We start from the raw sequence: 18,256 nt of genomic DNA on the forward strand, positions 1-18,256 counted from the left end.
CAGCTAATGCCTCCATGGAAGATGTTCCAAGCATTGTCACATCCTAGATGCCACCACCCAACACTAGGTTCTAAATAGGAAAAGTTTCACCATCACACAGGTCTTCCTGGCCTGGCCCAGAAGCAACCTCGTTCTGGGATGATCACCATTGTGGAAGATCCGCTTCAGAGGAAACATCCCTCACAGCCACAAGGGGATGGTTTTGCCTTGTGGGCCCCATCAGGAGACCCACGGTAGAAGGGATACCATTACGCTAGTACCTGCTGGATTGTGGCATACCTGCCAAACTTGTGGGACTTAGTCTGTCTAGGTTGGTCTGTGCCACACCCATGCCAGTTCCTGCGCACAGTTCTTTCTCCAGAGCAAGACCTACCCATTCCTGCAGCATCTTATTCTGGATTTCTTATAAATACTGGCTCCTCAAGAAGCACTACCAGTTTACAGCTCAGCACATTCCAAGTTTATAACAAGCCAAGAAAACTCCCACCTTTCCCTCCACCCCAAGCCACTGAGTCCCTGGGTCCTAGTACTGATTCCACCTCCTCGATAAGTCATGTTACTAAACATACGATTTCACTAGAAAACATGTATATTCTGTTTATCAATGTGTTTCCAGTTTCCACAAAGCACAGATTGGGTATTGGATTTACATTTGTGGGAAGCTTCTCCAAAGATAAATTTAAGACTTCATCCTTGGAAGATTACAAAAAAATTGCTCTGGACTTTTAAACGGTTGTCACTCTAGCTTCTACATCAAGATTTCAAAATTTTAGGCCTTGGTCTCAACTCTAATGGCAAAGGTCCACTACTTTTTAACCAAGAAAAAAAATTTAAAGCCTTATAAAGGTTTAGCTACAAACAGTATTTGTTAAACAATAGCCAAATGTATGATACGTATGTGAGTCAGTTTCTTTTCAAGCAGGGCTCTGCAAGCTATTCTTGTAAAGGGCCAAATAGTGAATATGTTAGGCTTTTTGAGCCACACAGTCTCCGTCCATCTACCCAACTGGTTGTCACAGAAGTGTAGCCATAGACAATATGTAAATGATTAGGCGTGGCTGTGTGTCAATAAAACATTTATTTACAAAAATCAGGAGGCCTACCAGCAGCTGACCTCTGCCAAAATGAAATACAAGACTAGATTCTAACTTTCAAGATACAATCTAATTGAGATGGAATCTCTATGACCAAATAAACCAACACACCAAGCAACTACTACTCACAGCAAGCAATGAATATAAATGCCCTGAAGAATGGAGGATGGAGCAGGATAAGTGAAGTCAGTCAAGGTTTTTGGAGACCCCTATTGTTAAATTCAGGCTTTGGAGGGATGACACACTTGGATTGTTTGGGCTAGGGAAGGCATTTTTTTGAGGCTATGTATTCATTTACTCATAAGCAGCTGTGTACCTGGATACCATCCCACATCCTCCAGTAGAAAGAACTGTGCTGTGGGCCTCCCTAAGACAGGGTTCAGTTTCATTCAAGAGATATTTGTTAACCCCACCGGTATGAAAACAGACTAACAGAAAACCACCTATGAGAGGGTGAGGTTCCTGCCACCCACGTGGTCATGGACCCCGGGTCTTCTGCTAGCCGGATCCATGAGTCCTCGTGTTTGCAAGAAGGTAGAAGAGTCGAAGATGAACATATCACTTGGTTGTACAGCTTGCTATTAGGTCACTAAGAGTGTTTAATGTCAACTTCAGCTATGGGGTAAAGTATGCATGCTTTTCTTGAAACATTGATGGTTTTTACATAGTTCCATCTCTATGAAAATTGCCATTTCAAGTTGGCTTATAAACTTAAAACTCCACGCTGGGAAAGGCACATTTGTAGCCTAAGACTATACACACTGAGAATAAACTGCTTGCCTCATTTGCAACATCTGGAACCACCGGGCTCTGCTTGCATTTTAAGTGCCTCCGTTCCATCCCCCAGCCTTATTGGGGAACTGAGAAAATAAGATATCCTAAGCAGGTTTGCACACATGAATTAAACATTTCCCAAAGATCATCAGGAAATTTTGTGTTGAGTTAGAACACAGCTATTGCAGCCAGAGGACTTATTATATTAATTTGATGTCTGCAATGGTTTTCTCCTAAGAAGAAAGGGACACATAGTGTATAAGGAATGAAGTTTCCACAGTGAATGTGCCACTTGCCACAGTAATAAGATGAAAAGTGGCAAGAGATAAATATGCCTGCTTCCATCTCTCTGAAGCCCAGAGGATCAACCACGAATGAGCTTTCCCACACCAGTACTAGACTTTGTCACAGCTCTGTTCAACTGTAAGTTAACCTGATTTTGTTTCTAAAAAAAGGAGTGAGAAACCATGCAGGGATTCTAAGGAACCTTCTATGTGTTGAATGCATGGACCTGGGAGACCATTCATTCATTCATTCCATCTTTGATATCCCAGGCTCTGTGCTAGGCACAGAAGATATAAAGATGAGTTCTATTCCAGCAAGAAAGAGAGAGTACAGTACAATGCTGTGTGATAAGTGCTTTGTGGGAATAAGGATAGTGGAGACGACATTGGGATGGAGTTTTGAAGAAAAGATAAGAATCAGATGAAGGGGGGCAGGCATTCAAGGCAGAAGAAAATATCAGATGGCATGGCATTTTTTGAGGACAGTGGGACTTTGGAGTGCTGGAAACATGGGGAGAAGGGGTGGGAATGGAAAGATGAGCATGTGACTTCATGGGTTTGTGTGCCTTCCTAAGGGGTCTGGACTTGAGCCTGTAGGCATGGGAAAGCAAGTTACAGCAGTGACTCCCACCTGTGCCATTCTCTACACAAGGACACCCTGCACAAGCTTCAAGTGGGGAAGTATTGTTAAAGAAAAAAAATTCAATGATAGTGATAAAGACAGTAAGGCAGACTTTCTTCAGGACTGTCACATAGGCGTAGGGACCACTACAATGGGATTTTGCAGTGGGGAGAGAGATTGGGCTCAACTCTGAACAAATACAGCACGAGCAAGTGGGAACTGATAGCCAAGGAGAAAGGCAGGGGGGATCAGCAGATGGAAGATGATGAAGAGAAAACTTCAGGGAGAAGGGGGATTCTAGCTAAACCGACCTAACAAGATTCTTGCTGAAGAGAGACCAGGGTGGTCACATATCACCTGGGGGACGGTGGAGGATGAGGAACCTGATTAGATATCAAGAATAGTGGGATATCAAAGCTTGGGGGTTCCAGTTAAACTGACTTAGCAGAGTTCTTGCTAAAACTAGACTTTACAAGGAAGTGCACAGCTGGCCTAGAAGAAGGTTCAGGAGCCTGACTAAAGTGTGGTCAAGCAAACAATCTTTGTCAGTGTCGATTATAGTGGGGCAGGAGAGTCTAGTGGTTAAGTGTGCAGACTAAGGAGCCAGAGTGCCTGGGTTTGAATCCTGGCTCTGCCATTTACTAGCTGTGAAACCTTGAACAAGTTACTTAAGTTGTCCTCAACTGTAAAATAGGGAAGTATTAGTACTCTGTCATGGTGCATTTAAAGTGCTATATAATTTTTTTATTTACTCTTTTTTTGTCTGATACTGTTAGAAGTTTCTAGAATATCCCTGCATTGGCATCAGAAACTACAGGGCCAATATTAGAATTGAGCCATACATATGCACGTGCATACCATGCATTCATTCTGGAAATTAAAACAATATAAAAAGACTTGCTCTGCCACTAGTTTATAAGGTTCACCAGCATACAAGTAGCCCTACCCAGAAGCGTAAGCTTCTAATTTTACAGGATAAGGAGAAGCAAAGACAGAGCTCAATAATAATTAGGTCTTGGTAGAAAACCAGAGAAGTTTCACTGAGCTGTTAGCTATCCTGATGTCAAAGCATGGACTTTGAAGAGAGTAAAGGAGTTTCTCAGGTTCTCTGAGGTGTGTTTAATGCTCTTATTGAACAATAAGCCTCCTATAAAAGCCCGTGGCATCTTCTGAAAAATTGGCCCAAACTACGAATACCACCATGCTCTGTGGTGTAAAAAACAAAGTTGAAGCAGCTCCCGGACTGCTGAAGAACCAGGAGACCAGCCCGCTGCTTCTTGACACATGTTTTGGACATCAAATGCAGACTGGCTGACAGAGGCTACAAAGTGAGAGCCTTCTGTTGGTTCTGCTGAGGACTGGTTTATTTTGTTAACTTCACAGAATAGTCTGGGGGATGATATAATCTATTTTAAGGGAATTCTTTGTATTAAGATCTCTAAGAAAAAGAGATGTCATAAGTGAAGTGTGCACAGAAATATATTTTGCATACTCCCTCTGCCTTTTCCGTTCCCTTTGAATATGCCGGGGGTATTTATCCAGGCTGCAGAGATTTCCCTGTGCCCTGGATTAACAAAGTGAGATCCTGTCCAGCCTTGTTTTCCTGGGGAATGAACTTGTTTATTTAATCTTCATAGCAACCCAATGAAGTTGTAAAGTGGGTGGGACCTTATCTTCATCTTTAGAGATGAGAAAACAGGAGGTTGAAGAGAGATTAGCGGCGTTTCCGAGATCGCACAGATCATAAGGGCAGCACCTGGACTGACGCAGAGTCTGGAGTTCCATTCTGGAACATTCTACTGCCTAGGGACTGGAGCCTGGGAAGAGGGGTCTCGGGCAGGCAGCCATACATAAATAAGTAGGTTGTTCATTCAGTCAACATGTGTTTATCAAGCTCCTCCTAGGCGCTTGGCACTGGGTATATTTTGGTGAACAGGCAGATATGTAGGTCTCCTGCCCTTGAGGAGCTTACAGTCTAGAGAGAAAGAGGCATTAAATGCTGAACCCATTGATAAAAATTGTGAAGCCTGATATGAATAGGATGCCAAGCGAGGAAACCAGGGGAGCCTGCTTCAGCCTGGAGACTCAAGGAAGGACTCTGACGAAAGGACTTAAAAGTAGCCAAATGAAGGGTTGGAAAAAGCAGTCCAGCAGAAGCAAGAGCCTGTGCAAAGCCCTTGAAGTGGAAGTTCAGTCTGTTCTAGAAGAGGCTGGAAGAGGGCAACACGATGGCGAGGTGGCACTGCTGGGGCTGGAAGGCAGGCAGGCGTCCTTCTCACAGGATCTCCTTAGCCGGAGAAGACAGTTTTATCCTCAGTGTTTTATACCCTCGTGTGAAATGGCCTGATTTAAGTTTTTAAAAGATCTCTTTAGTGACCATGTGACAAAGGAATACAGATAATGGAAGAAGGAGTGAGGGAATGAATGAGTTAACTCTTGTTCAGTCTCTTCCATTTGCTCAGTGACACATTTCCTATTGATCATTTCATTCAATAATAATGAAGGCTATAGTACACATTAAGTTCTAGCCACCATACTAGGCATGTTATTGATGTTATTTCTGATCCTTACAACAACCGTGCAAAATGGTGGTGTTCACTTTGCTCCTGACAATTACCCTTTATAAGGTAGAGACGTTTAAAACCTCCATTTGGGGTCAACCCTGGTGGCCTAGTGGTTAAGTTTGGCATGCTCTGCTCTGGTGGCCTGTGTTTGGTTCCTGGGCATGGACCCACACTACTCCTCTGTCAGTGACCATGTTGTGGTGGTGGCCCACATAAAAAGAAAAAAAAAGAGGGGCTGGCCCCATGGCCGAGTGGTTAAGTTCGCACGCTCCGCTGCAGGCGGCCCAGTGTTTCGTTGGTTCGAGTCCTGGGTGTGGACATGGCACTGCTCATCAAACCACGCTGAGGCAGCGTCTCACATGCCACAACTAGAAGGACCCACAACGAAGAACATACAACTATGTACCAGGGGGCTTTGGGGAGAAAAAGGAAAAAATAAAATCTTGAAAAAAAAAAGAAAAAAGCAGAGGAATCTTGGCAACAGATGTTAGCTCAGGGCGAATCTTCCTCAGGAAAAAAAAATGCCATTTGATAGATGGGGAAACTGAGTCTGGGAGGAGAAGGCTGGGATTTGAGCCCAGTGTGTCCCCCCAAAGGCCATGTTTGTTTCTCCCCATGCCAGTGGAGATACAGGAGTCATCCAGGTAAGAGAGTTTTAACTCCTATGCAACAGTGAGTTTCATGGAAGTTGTGTCCATTCACAGTTGTGAAGCACCATCAGATGCCAGACCAAAATACTTCCAATAATGGAGTTAATTCTGACACCTTAATGGCAAGGTGGAGAGAGATTGTCACGAAAACTTTGTTCTCCAGTGGGTGGTAGCTTAATCAGAGAGCTCTCGGAGGAGTCTTTTGCCTTCCAGTGTTTATTTTTAAAACATGCTATTGTTTAGCCCATGGCAACTGCTTCCTTTGTAGTGTTTTTATAAAAAGTTCTAATAGATTATTACTGTTTTAGCCAGGAGCCAGTACCCCAGCTCATCAGAGCCTCCTCCCAAGGTGAACAAGCAAGCATAGTTTCTTAAAATAAAGAGCTATCAGGTGCCCCTAACTTCCAAGGAAAACCTTGAATTGTATCCTTGTTTCTAGGCCACAGCCCAGCCTCAAGATGGTCCCTGGTTTTAAAGGACAATCCTGGGCTCACTGGTAACTGGACTTGCAAAAGAAAAACAAAATCAATGGCAGTGGTAAAAGATGGTAAAGCAGACTTTATTCAGGATCGTCGAGATAGGTGTAGGGACCACTGCAGTGGGATTTTGCAGTAGAGAAGAGAGATCAGGCTCCACTCTGAATACAGCATGGGTAAGTGGCAATTGATAGCCAAGGAGCAGGATGGGGGTCAGTGGATGGAAAATTACTAAGAGGAAACATTATGGGGAAGGGGGATGCTAGCTAAACCGAACTAACAGGATTCTTGCTGAAGAGAAGCCAGGGTGGTCACATATCACCTGGGGGATGATGGAGGATGAGGAATCTGGTCAGATATCTAGGGTGATCAGATATTGAGGGTAGGGGGTTCTGGTTAAACTCACTTATCAGAGTTCTTGCTAAAACTGGATTTTGCAGGAAGGGCACAGATGGGCCTAGGAGAAGGTTCAGGAGCCTGACTAAAGTGTGATCAAATGAAGAATCTTTGTGAGAATCCTGCTCATCTTGTTCTGGCCAATTCAGGTGCTACCTCCTGCCAGTTGCTTCTGGTCACCTCAGCCTGGTGACAACTCTGGCTCCTCTGAAAGTACATGGTACCTATCCTCTGCACCAGTGCTTTGCAAAGCATTCAGTTTTTAAACTGGATGGGAAAGATCCAGTTTTTAAAATTTCCAATCTGTCACAGATCAGTAATCTTTGTAAACTAAAATAAAAATGAATTACTAGAAAAAGGTATAAAAAACAAAGGCATACAAAATGCTAGCCCTATTTTTTGTTATTACGTTTAACAGACATAAAATTACTGTCCAATTGCTATGAAAGTTTTAAACGGTTACCTTTGATTTCTATGCAGATCACATTGCACCTGCTTTATATTGTATTAGTGCACAATCCCCTGTCATTTGTCAGTTCCCAGAGAGCAGGTATCAGCTCCCAGAAGAAATGAGTTCTGGAGTGGACTGTAAAGAAAGGCACTCCTCTGGACCTTGCCAGGCACGAGGCACGGCATGAAAGCAAGGAATCCAGGTGGCTTTTGAGAATAAAACCCCAGTAAAAGCAAGATGATGTTTCACTGGTTTGGGACTAAGCAGGGCATGCTGTCTGACCTGCCCCCAGTAAGTGATGGGGGCCATATTCTTAACCACTGTGTCATACTGCCTCTATCCGTGTGCTACAAAATCCTAGACCAGCACTGCCCAATAGAACTTCCTGTGATGTAGGAAATTTTCCCTGTGCTGTCCATTGTGGTAGCCACAAGCCACATGTGGCTATGTATGCCAGCTCCACCACTCACCAGCTTAGGACCTTGGCATATAACTTTGCCTTTCTGAGCTACAGCTTTCTCCTCTGTAAAATGGGGATAATAATGCCTACCTCATAGGGCTATAGTGAGAATTCAGGGAGATGATGCACTTAACATGCAGTCATTGCTAAATACACAGTGTCTATTGTCATCATAATTTTTATTGTAAGTATCATCATCATCATTATTGGCAGGTGGGTGTTTAGACCATGCAGACAGCCATTTTATATTCATGTTAAGTTGGGTAAAGTTCCTATTACAGAGGTTTTCAAAGATTAGGCTGTTTCTCTGCACAAGATCCCTCCCTCTACAGTGGTGCCCTCCCCTATCCTCAATGACACATTATAAATCGTCCCAAGAGCCTGGATTTGGGGACCAGCCCTGCCCCCATCAGTGATGACTGGAGAGGTAGAGGGGTAACTCTGGAGATGTAGAGATTCAAATCAACAATTGTTGAATAATTTCGGATATATCCAGAATTGTAGGACTGAGGTAGATTTGAGGAATGGGGAAAAAAGCTCTTTCTACAAATACAGTAATTCCCCCGTTATCTGTGGTTTCCCTCTCTGCAGTTTCAGTTACCTGAGGTCCAGAAATGTTAAACAGAAAATTCCAGAAATAAACAATTTATGAGTTTTAAACTGCATGCCATTCTGAGTAGTGTGATGAGATCTTGCACCATCCCACCCAGAACATGACTCATCCCTTTGTCCAACATATCCATACTATGTACCTTACCCCCTCCCATTAGTCACTTAGTAGCCATCTTGGTTATCAGATCGACTGTCATGGTGTCACAGTGCTTGTGTTCAAGTCATCCTTATTTTACTTAATAATGGCCCCCATAGCACAAGAGTAGTGATGCTGAAACTCGGATATATCAAAGAGAAGCTGTCAAGTGCTTCCTTTAAAGTGAAAATGTGGAAGTTCATGATAATAAGGAAGGAAAAAAATTGTATGCTGAGGTTGCTAAGATCTACAGTAACTTTTTTACAACGTATTATTATAATTGTTCTATTTTATTATTATTGTTCTATCTTTTACTGTGCCTAATTTATAAATTAAACTTTATTATATGTATGTATGTAGAGGAAAAAACATAGTTTATATAGGGTTTGTTACTATCCACGGTCTCAGGCATCCACTGGGGGTCTTGGAAGGTGTTTCGTCAGGATAAGGGGGGCAACGGTAACTAGAATATAGTTGCTGGACTCCAGGAGAGAGGAGCTGGCTGACTGCTCTGGGAATGTATTTGTTTAAGATATTGCCACCAAGAATCTTATTATTATGAAGCCTTTTATTGCCAGCTGGGTCCTGGAATAGAAGCAGAGGCACCAGCCCATGGCCAAATCATTAAGACAAATTAAGACATATTAACATATGCTGGAAACAATTTCCCACATAGATTTAATTTGTTTCACTGCTGGAAGAAAATCCTGAGAGGGCATAAAACACGTACCCAAGAACAGTTCTGCAGCTACCCTGTGAACTTGTCACTTGTCAGCACCTTAGGGGCTGGGAGCTGCTTAAACTGAACATAGACCAAAGAGCAATATATCCACAAATGCATCCTCTGTTAAGGCAGAGTTACAGGTGCTTATACGGGTTACTTGGAGTTCTGTTAAATTGGTGATTTTCTTGGTTCTTTTTTTTTAACCTACAACTATTGTTATAAATAGTTATTTTAATTGTTTATCACAATAATGTACAGAGCTCTAAAATGGAATAGGCACATTTTATAATCATATAATATACTTAGCAAACTTACATATTTGCATTGTTGTTTGCTCTTTTTTTTAAGAGACTGAACTAAATATGACATAGTTCATTCGTTTCTGATTTGTGGCCCTCAGTGTCTTTTGATTTTGTTATCGCTGTTTCTTGCAGAATTGTTATTTTTAATTGTCTTACCATCAGGAAAAGAAAATCTTCTCAGGACACCAAACTACATTTTTCTCAGAGAAAGAGAATAGACTCTATCATCAAAGTTATTCTAAGGTGTGACTGTTGCAATATGTCCACCATATGGTAATTGCACAATCTTGCCCGCGAGGTTAGTGAATGGGCCCTTAACAACATCCTGGGGTGGCTGCTAAAGAGGCCAGAGCCCCTTCTCTCAAAATGTTAACCTGCACAGGAGCAATCAACAGTTGGAGGGATGATGTGCTTAGAGTGAGAAATGATTGGTTCTGTCATCATAATGATGACAGCTTCCTTACGGACTTTTCCTGTACATCAAATATGTATGATTATATTTGAGAAGCATAATCCCCCAGTCACTTACAAAAAGGGATAAGCCATTTACTGTGTGAGGAGTGAATATAAAACTACTTGCAGATGCTGATAGCCTACAGGTTTACTACCTTTTCCTTGGAGTTGCCTCGTGGTGACCTCTTTATTTTCCCTGCTACCCTGTATGTTAGGCTTTGCCAATGGGACACGCGTTGAAGACTCAAAAAGTCGTTTTCTATTACGGTTATTTGACTCAAAATGTGATTCTCATTTTGGAAACTGGGCAGGGTAGTCTGAAACCTCCTAATGATGGCTTGTTGAAAATGTTTTGGTTGCTTCTCAGCTTGCCCTATGTCCCACATAGAAACATTCCAGTTAGGGAGCTGCATCATTTGACTCCATTTATACAAGCATCTTTGATGGAGGGCGAAGGTTTCTAGCAAGGAGGGACGTATGACTTCCACCTCTATACCTATCCTTGGCATTCTAGGCAACCCTTTCATGTCTAGGCAACATTCAGCAGCCAAAGACCATTTGAAACTAGATCTAACAATGCAACCATAAGTCTCCTAAATTGGAAATTTTATTTATATCCAACCTAAAATGAAAAATTTAAGGTGCCTCACAATCAAAACCATACACAATAAGGTTGTTAATGTAGAAGCAATTGAAAAATCATGAAAAGAAGAAGGAAATATGCTAGCCAGGATGGATAATGAAATTACTGTGATTTATTATTGAATTTGGCCCTGAGATTATCTAAAGATTCAGCAATAAGTAGATGATTAAATACATTGTGGTACAGCCGCATGACAGAAGATTATGTAGCCATTAAAATTATCCTCAGGGTGAATTTTTAACAATAAGAAAAAAATGCTTATAATATAGTATTAAGAAGAGAGGAAATTAGAAACTATAAAATTGTCCCAGCTATGTTTACAAAAAAAAATCAAGAAAAAAATATTGGAAGAAAATTCACCAGAATATTAACTATGGCTGATGATATGAAGTGATTTTTGTTTTCATCTTCATATTTTTTCTCTTTATTTCAGGCAAGTATAATGAACATATATAACTTTTATAATCACACATAAAAGTTATCTTTTTAGTTGAGACTGAGCTTCCTGCCAGAAAAGGCAGAAAGGGAAACAATCGTAAGTTATACAATTTTCATTATGTGATGAAAGAAGTCTCTCAGTTCTTCAAAATAAACTTTTCCTTGACGCTGAATTCCAAAAGGAGTTTATCATAAAGGCTGTTGAGGGATGTAACATACAAATCTTGATAAAGTTTTTAGAGCAAAGGCAGAAGAAGAACTCCTTCTGAGTGTGTCTCATGACCACTCCCAAGGAGAGCCAAAGGTACGGCCCTCACTATGGGCTGAGGCCATCCAGGTTAGCCGGGAGGGGAACTCGCACCTCACTAGGCTTCCATCTCTTAATTCTGTGTTTGGAATTTTGAATTGCTTCTTTTGTCCATTGCATCTTATCCATACAAAATGTGGGAGATGGGCCTAGCAGATGCAGAGAACCGCTCTCGGCTCTTTATTTCACACCTTGAGAACTGAATCACCACCAGTCCTGGAAGTTGATCTTTTAAAAATAATGTAATTTGACTTCTCCCTTTCAGGTGTTGCTGCACTGGACACCAACGTATCTGGAAAAATTGGTCTGCGTGCCATCGTATATTATTTCTGTACCACTGTCCTTGCTGCAATTCTAGGTAAAATTTATGAATTCTTATTCCTATGTTTAATTGTGACTTTTCTTTTAAAAGTAGCTGTGCTTTTTCAAATGCACATTTTTTTTAAAATCAGAAAGCAGTATTGTCAAACTACCATGAAGCTTTTTGGCTTGAAGTCTACACAGCACCTTTTATATGAAGAAAATATTGTACTGCCTGAGTTTCAGGCATGGTACAACTTATTAATGTCTCCAGTATGAAACCGAAAGAGAGTGACAGTTCTAAGCCTTATCAGGATCATTGGATAGAAGGAAATGAAGCCAAGAGTTTATATGATCCTTAAACTGAATAATTAGTCCATAATAGTGGAGTCAAGTATAATTATAAAGTATTTCCAGAAAGAAAGCATTTCAGTGCATTTCAAATTTCATATAGTACCAGGAGCTAACAGCAAATAGAGTCTTGCCAAGTGTAAATCCCATTTGAAAAAGGGAGAAAGTTCTAATCAGGGAATATAGCTGCTCTCATAACTCTGGCATTCTTTTGTGAAGAAAGTGTGGTCCATCATTCGTGACCTAGCCTGACATTTTAAGAAGGACTCCCAGAGTAGAAAGAGAAGAAGAATGTACTCAGATGTTGCAGCCAGCCTGACCCTTGCAGCTCTGCTTTAATGAACTGATAAGAAGTGGTGAGGCTATGGTGAGGTTTTAGTGGTATTAGGCCGGGGGATCTAGGAGGGCCTGAACCCTGCCTTAAACCAAAGCCTCATCTCCTCATGAGGTTCCTGAGGGAGGCAGACATAAAGAAAAAAGCTGGGCATGTGTCTCTTCTGCAACCCTGAGTGGGAAGAGTGGACCACGCCCACTCATGGCCCTTGTGTTGCCTGGTGACTCCTTCCACTAGCAAAACTGGCCCATTCAGCATCCTGAAGTCCTGCTCCCCCAACCCCCGCCCCTGTGGATTGGCATTTCACCTTTGGAGGAGCCATAAAAGGCATTTTTTCTTCTTCACTCCCCTCCAGTCAAACAACCTCCCATGCCTTGGTCTCTTCTACAACTTCCCACCTCTGCCTGGACACCTCAAGGGACAGGAACCCATTACCTCCAGAGGCCAGAATGGCACTTTCAGATACTCTTCGTTTAGACAGCTCTTCCTTACGGCAAGAGAAACTATCTCCCCGTAACTCCTGTCTATTTGTCCTCATTCCATCCTCTCAGAGTCACACGGAACAACACTTTTCCCAACCCTAACCCTTTTTAGGGTTACACAACAGCTTTCCAGATATTTGAAGGCTTACGGTGTGGAAGGAAGATAAGGCTTATTCTGTTTGACCTCAGGAAAGTAACTAGCACCTGTAGGTAAAAATTACAGAAAGACATTGAACAAGTGCCCTGAGTTAGAAAATGAATCACCCTCACCCCAACCCCTGCCTAGGCTGATCTCATAAGCTAAAGAAAAGAAAAAAGAATATTCTTATCAGCAAGTGTTTCCAGAAGCAATTCTTGAATCCAGCCCCTTCATTTTAAAAAAAAAAAAAACACGGGAAGAGTTCCTTCTGCTTCATTTTTAAATAGAAAAGTAATTAAAGCCACTGCTGAGATCCAAGCTGAGGCTCAGCATTTTGGTTGGACCTTTGGGTCCCCTCCCAATATGCCTGGAACCACCATGCCTGCCAGTTCTAAGAAGGATATACTAGGGGTGCTGATTGCCCTGGAAGGTTCTTAATGCTCTCTGGGTGCTATTGTTGGCTACAGGTATTGTGCTAGTGGTGAGCATCAAGCCTGGTGTCACCCAGAACATGGATGAAATTGACAGGACAGGCAGCAGCTCTGAAGTCACTACAGTAGATACCATGTTAGACCTGATCAGGTGAGTGTCTTGCCAGCAGGGGGGTTCATAGGCATGTGACCAGGGTGGTCTCACAGGGTGTCATGCTTAGTTTAATGCTCTCTCGTCACCATCTTGAAATTTTCAATAATTTTTTAAATTATTGTACATTTTCCTTTTGCCCTGGACCCCACGAATTACATAGCCAGTCCTGCTTGCTAGGTCATGGTTCCAAGAGGGAATGGAAAGACCAGTCTCCCCTGTCAGCATTTAGGATAGACAGAGATGCAAAAAGTATTCTCGTTGCATTAAGATTCTGGGCTGGGTTGGGTAGTCAGTTCTGAAGCACACTTGAAGAAATAGATTTTTTAATTGTACAGGAGAAACCCTCTTATCTGAAGCAGTCAGGGCCAGAAGTTGATCAGTTAATAAAAAATAACAATTCAAGCGGAGAATCATAAAAAATGATACAGATAAGCAGTCCATATTTTGTTTACACTTAAAACTTAAATGCATTTATTTGCCAGTGTTTTGATGTAGGGCCAAGATCTTTTATTGGAGTGTGTCAGTTCATTTTAATTTCATACCATTTGTTGCATATGCTGCCCTTATAAATGCATCATCTACAATTTCTGGATTCAGTTTCCATGAAGTGGAGCAACAAAACCCTTAGAAATTACAAAGAAAGCTGAGTGCTGAATCCTTCCAGTTTTTATTTCAATTATCTTCCCATACCTATTTTAACCACAAAAATTTTAGTCACTTGCCTTGATTGAATTTCCAGGCATTCAGCTTAGTTTTTATAGGAACCACACCTTCCTTCTCACACTCATATTTCATTGATTTGTATAATTGTAATTCAGTAGTTACAGTGATATTTGCAATTGGCTTAAAGAATTTGGGAACAAATGCAGTGGACTCTTGGTAGGTATACATTCTTATAATGAAAACAGAAATGTGCAGAATATTAAAGCCTCTTATCTGTGAGTGTCCACATCCCTGTGCGGTTTCACCAAGGACAGCGCATATATCAGTTACTCAGTGATTCAGTTAAGTGACAATTGATTAGGAGAGCTTTCTATACTTGGTTGAAGCTCAGCAGGGAAAAATAAATCTTGATATAAAGAAGTACTATGGGAAGGAGAGGCCAGAAGAGAAACCAGAGTACTAATTCTGTATTATCCTCATCCACTAATGTTTTGTGTATAACCAAAAAACAACACTTTTGCTTTAGCATAATACTGCTTTTCATGTCTCCGACAGGAATATGTTCCCCGAGAACCTTGTCCAAGCCTGTTTTCAGCAGGTAATAATAATGACTTTTGCCATCAAGTTGCTCCCTTCTCCCCGTTACCAATTAAGATTTTTTTTCCTGCTGTGACCCAAGAAATGGAATTAGCCCATCAAAAATGGCAGGAAAGGTGCCTGTGAATGGAGGACTTTCGGGTGACTCCTCTGTTTCCTGTCTTTCTGGCCACTGTGAAATGTGTGTCTTAACTTACACTGCTTTTGCCATTATGCCTTTTTTCGCTGCAAAAGGGCTCAAATAGAGCAAGTCAGGAACTTATCAAACAATGAGTGTTTTAAAATGTGGCCTCCAGTATCTATTTTTGGAGAACCACATTATATTTGTGAAGAAACTGAGACTGCCTGCAGCTGCAATGCAGTGAAAAAAGTAGCGCTCGGTTTCCTCTTGCCTTTTCCTCTCGTGCTGGGAAATCAGTGTCTAACCCACGTGGGTGGTTAGTGCTCCTTATATTTGGGCTTTTCCTTAATCATTACGTCCCCGTTGCTAGCACTCTAGAAGCAATGTAACAAAGCCATGATTTTTTCTCTAGGAAAGTTTAACAATCTCTTCACTCCATTTCCTTCAAGCGTTTTTCTCTTGTTTATCTATGTACTTTAAGACAGCTGAGTCTATCACAAACTGCTGAATTCATTTGCATAAATTACATGAACAGAGACCTCTGTGTATACCAATAAAAATGGCAGTTAAATTGCTCCCTGCCAATCTCCAAGAGGCACAGAACCACCTCTATTTTAGGGGTGCCTTTGTGGCTCAGCCACAGTGATCATTTGTAAGGTTCCTGGTGTTGGCAGAGCCTTGTTGGAGTGACAGTTATGCCTGGCGTAATGGTGTACTAGCTCTTTCTTAAACCTCTCTGCTGAAGCTCTGCAGAACCAAACAGGGCTGAAGGAAGGACATTCAACAGAAATCTCACTCATGGAAATAGCCCTAAAAGGACTGTTGATTTTGGAACAACCATATAGTTCTTGATGTTTATTAAAGTTATGGTGACTACGTTTATCAAAGTAATGAGATGTTTCTTCCAGATTAAAAATAATAAGTGAATAAATAAACAGAAACAAAAATGATTGATAGGGATCCCTATAGAGTCTGTCCGTTAAGTTGCCTACAAATAAAACCTATACTTTCACAACTGCTCTGTTAATTTGTCCCTTTTTATTGAAAGTGGGAGAACATTTTGACATCATTGAATGGTGGCTGTGGGAGTCAGGGGTTTGGATTTCTTGATCCCACTTTTGGTTCCAAAGCCTCATGGGAGGTGCTGTCCAACCCTGGAGCCAACAGAGGTGTCATAGGTAGAACCCGTCAGTGGCACTTGTTTGGCCAAAGTAACGTACTCCTGTGATTTAGCCTCAGATGCTTAAAAAACTTTTTCCTTTGTTTGTTTCTTTGTCCTTTCTATCTTCCAACGTGCAGTATAAAACTAAGCGTGAAGAAGTGAATCCTTCCATTGAGCCAGAGATGAACACGACGGAAGCATCTGTCACAGTCGTCACGACAACTGCTATTTCCAAGGTATCGTTTCCTTCCTTGTTGCCTACGCCCCTTCCCCAGTACGCAGAGGCTGAGTCGTGAATGAGCAGGAGATGGAAATACAGTTGATCCTTGTTATTCACTCATCCTGCATTTGTGAATTCACCTACTCGCCAAAATGTATTTGTAACCCCCAAATCAACATTCATGACACGTTCATGTCATTTGCAGACACACAAAGAGTGGTGAAAAATTTAAGTCACCTAATAATACACACATTCCCAGCTGAAAATGAATAAAGCTGTGCTTTGCCTTCTTGTTTCAGCTCTCATGTTGTAAACAAGTGTCCTTTTTGAAGTGTGTCTACGCCACATTTTTCACATTTTTCTTCTTTTTCGTGGTGATTTCACTGTTTAAAATGTCTCCCGAGCATAGTGCTAAAGTGCTGTCTAGTGCTCTTAAATGCAAGAAGGCTATAATGTGCCTTGAGGAGAATATACGTGTGTTGGATAAGCTTTGTTCAGGCATGAGTTATATTGTGTTAGTTGTGAGTTCAACATTAATGATTCAAGAATGTATATTAAATAAGGTGTCTTTGAACAGAAACGCACATAAAGCAAAGTTACATATCGACTATTTGACAAAAATGTTGTGACCATTGGTTCCCAGGAACTTAATCCTGTATTTCCCCCAAGAACAGTGATTAAATATTCACTAATTCAGTGTTGGCGGCCACTTTATAGAACATAACTACCGAGAATAACGAGAATCAACTGTACCATGTAGAGAAACGAATGAGCCCTGTTGCCTCTACATCTCTGCCATTCCTTGGAGTTGAGTTGGGCACCTCTGGGAACTGCTTTAGATTTGCAAGACTATGTAAACACAGAATTCAGGCCCACAAGTACTTATCCAAAATTCTCTGCCAGGATATGATTCAGAATCCAGAGTTCTTCAACTTTAGAAGGTATATATACTGTATGTTATGCTACGTCCTTAAATGGTATTGGCAACAACACTCTAGAATCAAGCTCATCAATATTTCATGAATAAACTAATAAATATTCTGCCAAGGAAGAGAAATAGACTTTAAGTAGCCTCATCTCAGTTCAGGATAGGTTTTGCCACCAAGAGTTTGCCGTAAACTTATCAATAAAACCAATGGGCTTTGAGAGCTCTGGGGATTTCAGCATTGGAGATTAGAAAGTGTGGGCCTGAAGTAGTATATTTGTCATCCTGTAGTAGATTTCTCCTGAATGTTCTCTGCCTTCACATGGAAGGAAAGATTTAAGGAAAAAAAGAAATATTTAGTAGACTTAAGAATTGAAATTAAATAGACCACGGGTGGCTCCCTGCTTCCTACACAGAAAGCCTTAACTCCTTTGATGAGTTCAGTAGCCCTCCAAGACCTGGCTCCTCCCCAGTTTCCTAGCTTACTTGCCACTCGGCCCCTCTATTCTATCCAGATCAGCCTCCTCAGTTCCTCCTCATTGTTGCCTTTCAGTGTGGTTCCACAAAGATTTTCTGTGCACCCTCTATATGCCAGGCCCTGCTGGGCATTGGGATTACAATAGTGAAAAAACATGGCATCTACCCTCCTGTGAAGAGTGATAAATATCACCATAGGGAAGAATAGGATCCTCTGGGGCATTCAACAAGGACGTTTAAATTAGTTTGGGGGCCACAAAGGATGAGTAGGAATTATCCAAGCAGGGAACAGAGGCCCAGTGCATGATGGCTTTTGCCTTTGCTTACGATTTTTCTGCAGAATGCTTTCATCTCCTGGCTGCCTACTGCTCAGGCCTAGATTTAACCTCACAGTCCTCATTCCTGTCCGGAGTCTCCATAGGATGCCTGTAACTCATAGCCTGACTGTGTAGTTAATTACACACCGTCTTGCTGTCATTGGCTCGTGTTTTTCGTGGTTAGTCTTATCTCTCTA

At 41.6% G+C, this 18,256-nt stretch overlaps 1 protein-coding gene across 3 annotated transcripts in view; it reads left to right on the forward strand.

Annotated features, from left to right (window-relative positions):
* Positions 1–18,256, forward strand: part of SLC1A1 (solute carrier family 1 member 1) — a 73,122-nt gene that overhangs the window by 39,286 nt on the left and 15,580 nt on the right. For all 3 annotated transcript variants that reach the window (XM_014860713.3, XM_070495685.1, XM_014860714.3), the window contains exons 3-6: positions 11,652–11,744; positions 13,460–13,574; positions 14,796–14,838; positions 16,258–16,356. In XM_014860713.3, coding sequence (XP_014716199.1) covers positions 11,652–11,744; positions 13,460–13,574; positions 14,796–14,838; positions 16,258–16,356 — 350 coding nt within the window. The remainder of the gene's footprint in view (positions 1–11,651; positions 11,745–13,459; positions 13,575–14,795; positions 14,839–16,257; positions 16,357–18,256) is intronic.

This window comes from Equus asinus, chromosome 23 (genome assembly GCF_041296235.1).
Source record: "Equus asinus isolate D_3611 breed Donkey chromosome 23, EquAss-T2T_v2, whole genome shotgun sequence".
NCBI lineage: Eukaryota > Metazoa > Chordata > Mammalia > Perissodactyla > Equidae > Equus > Equus asinus.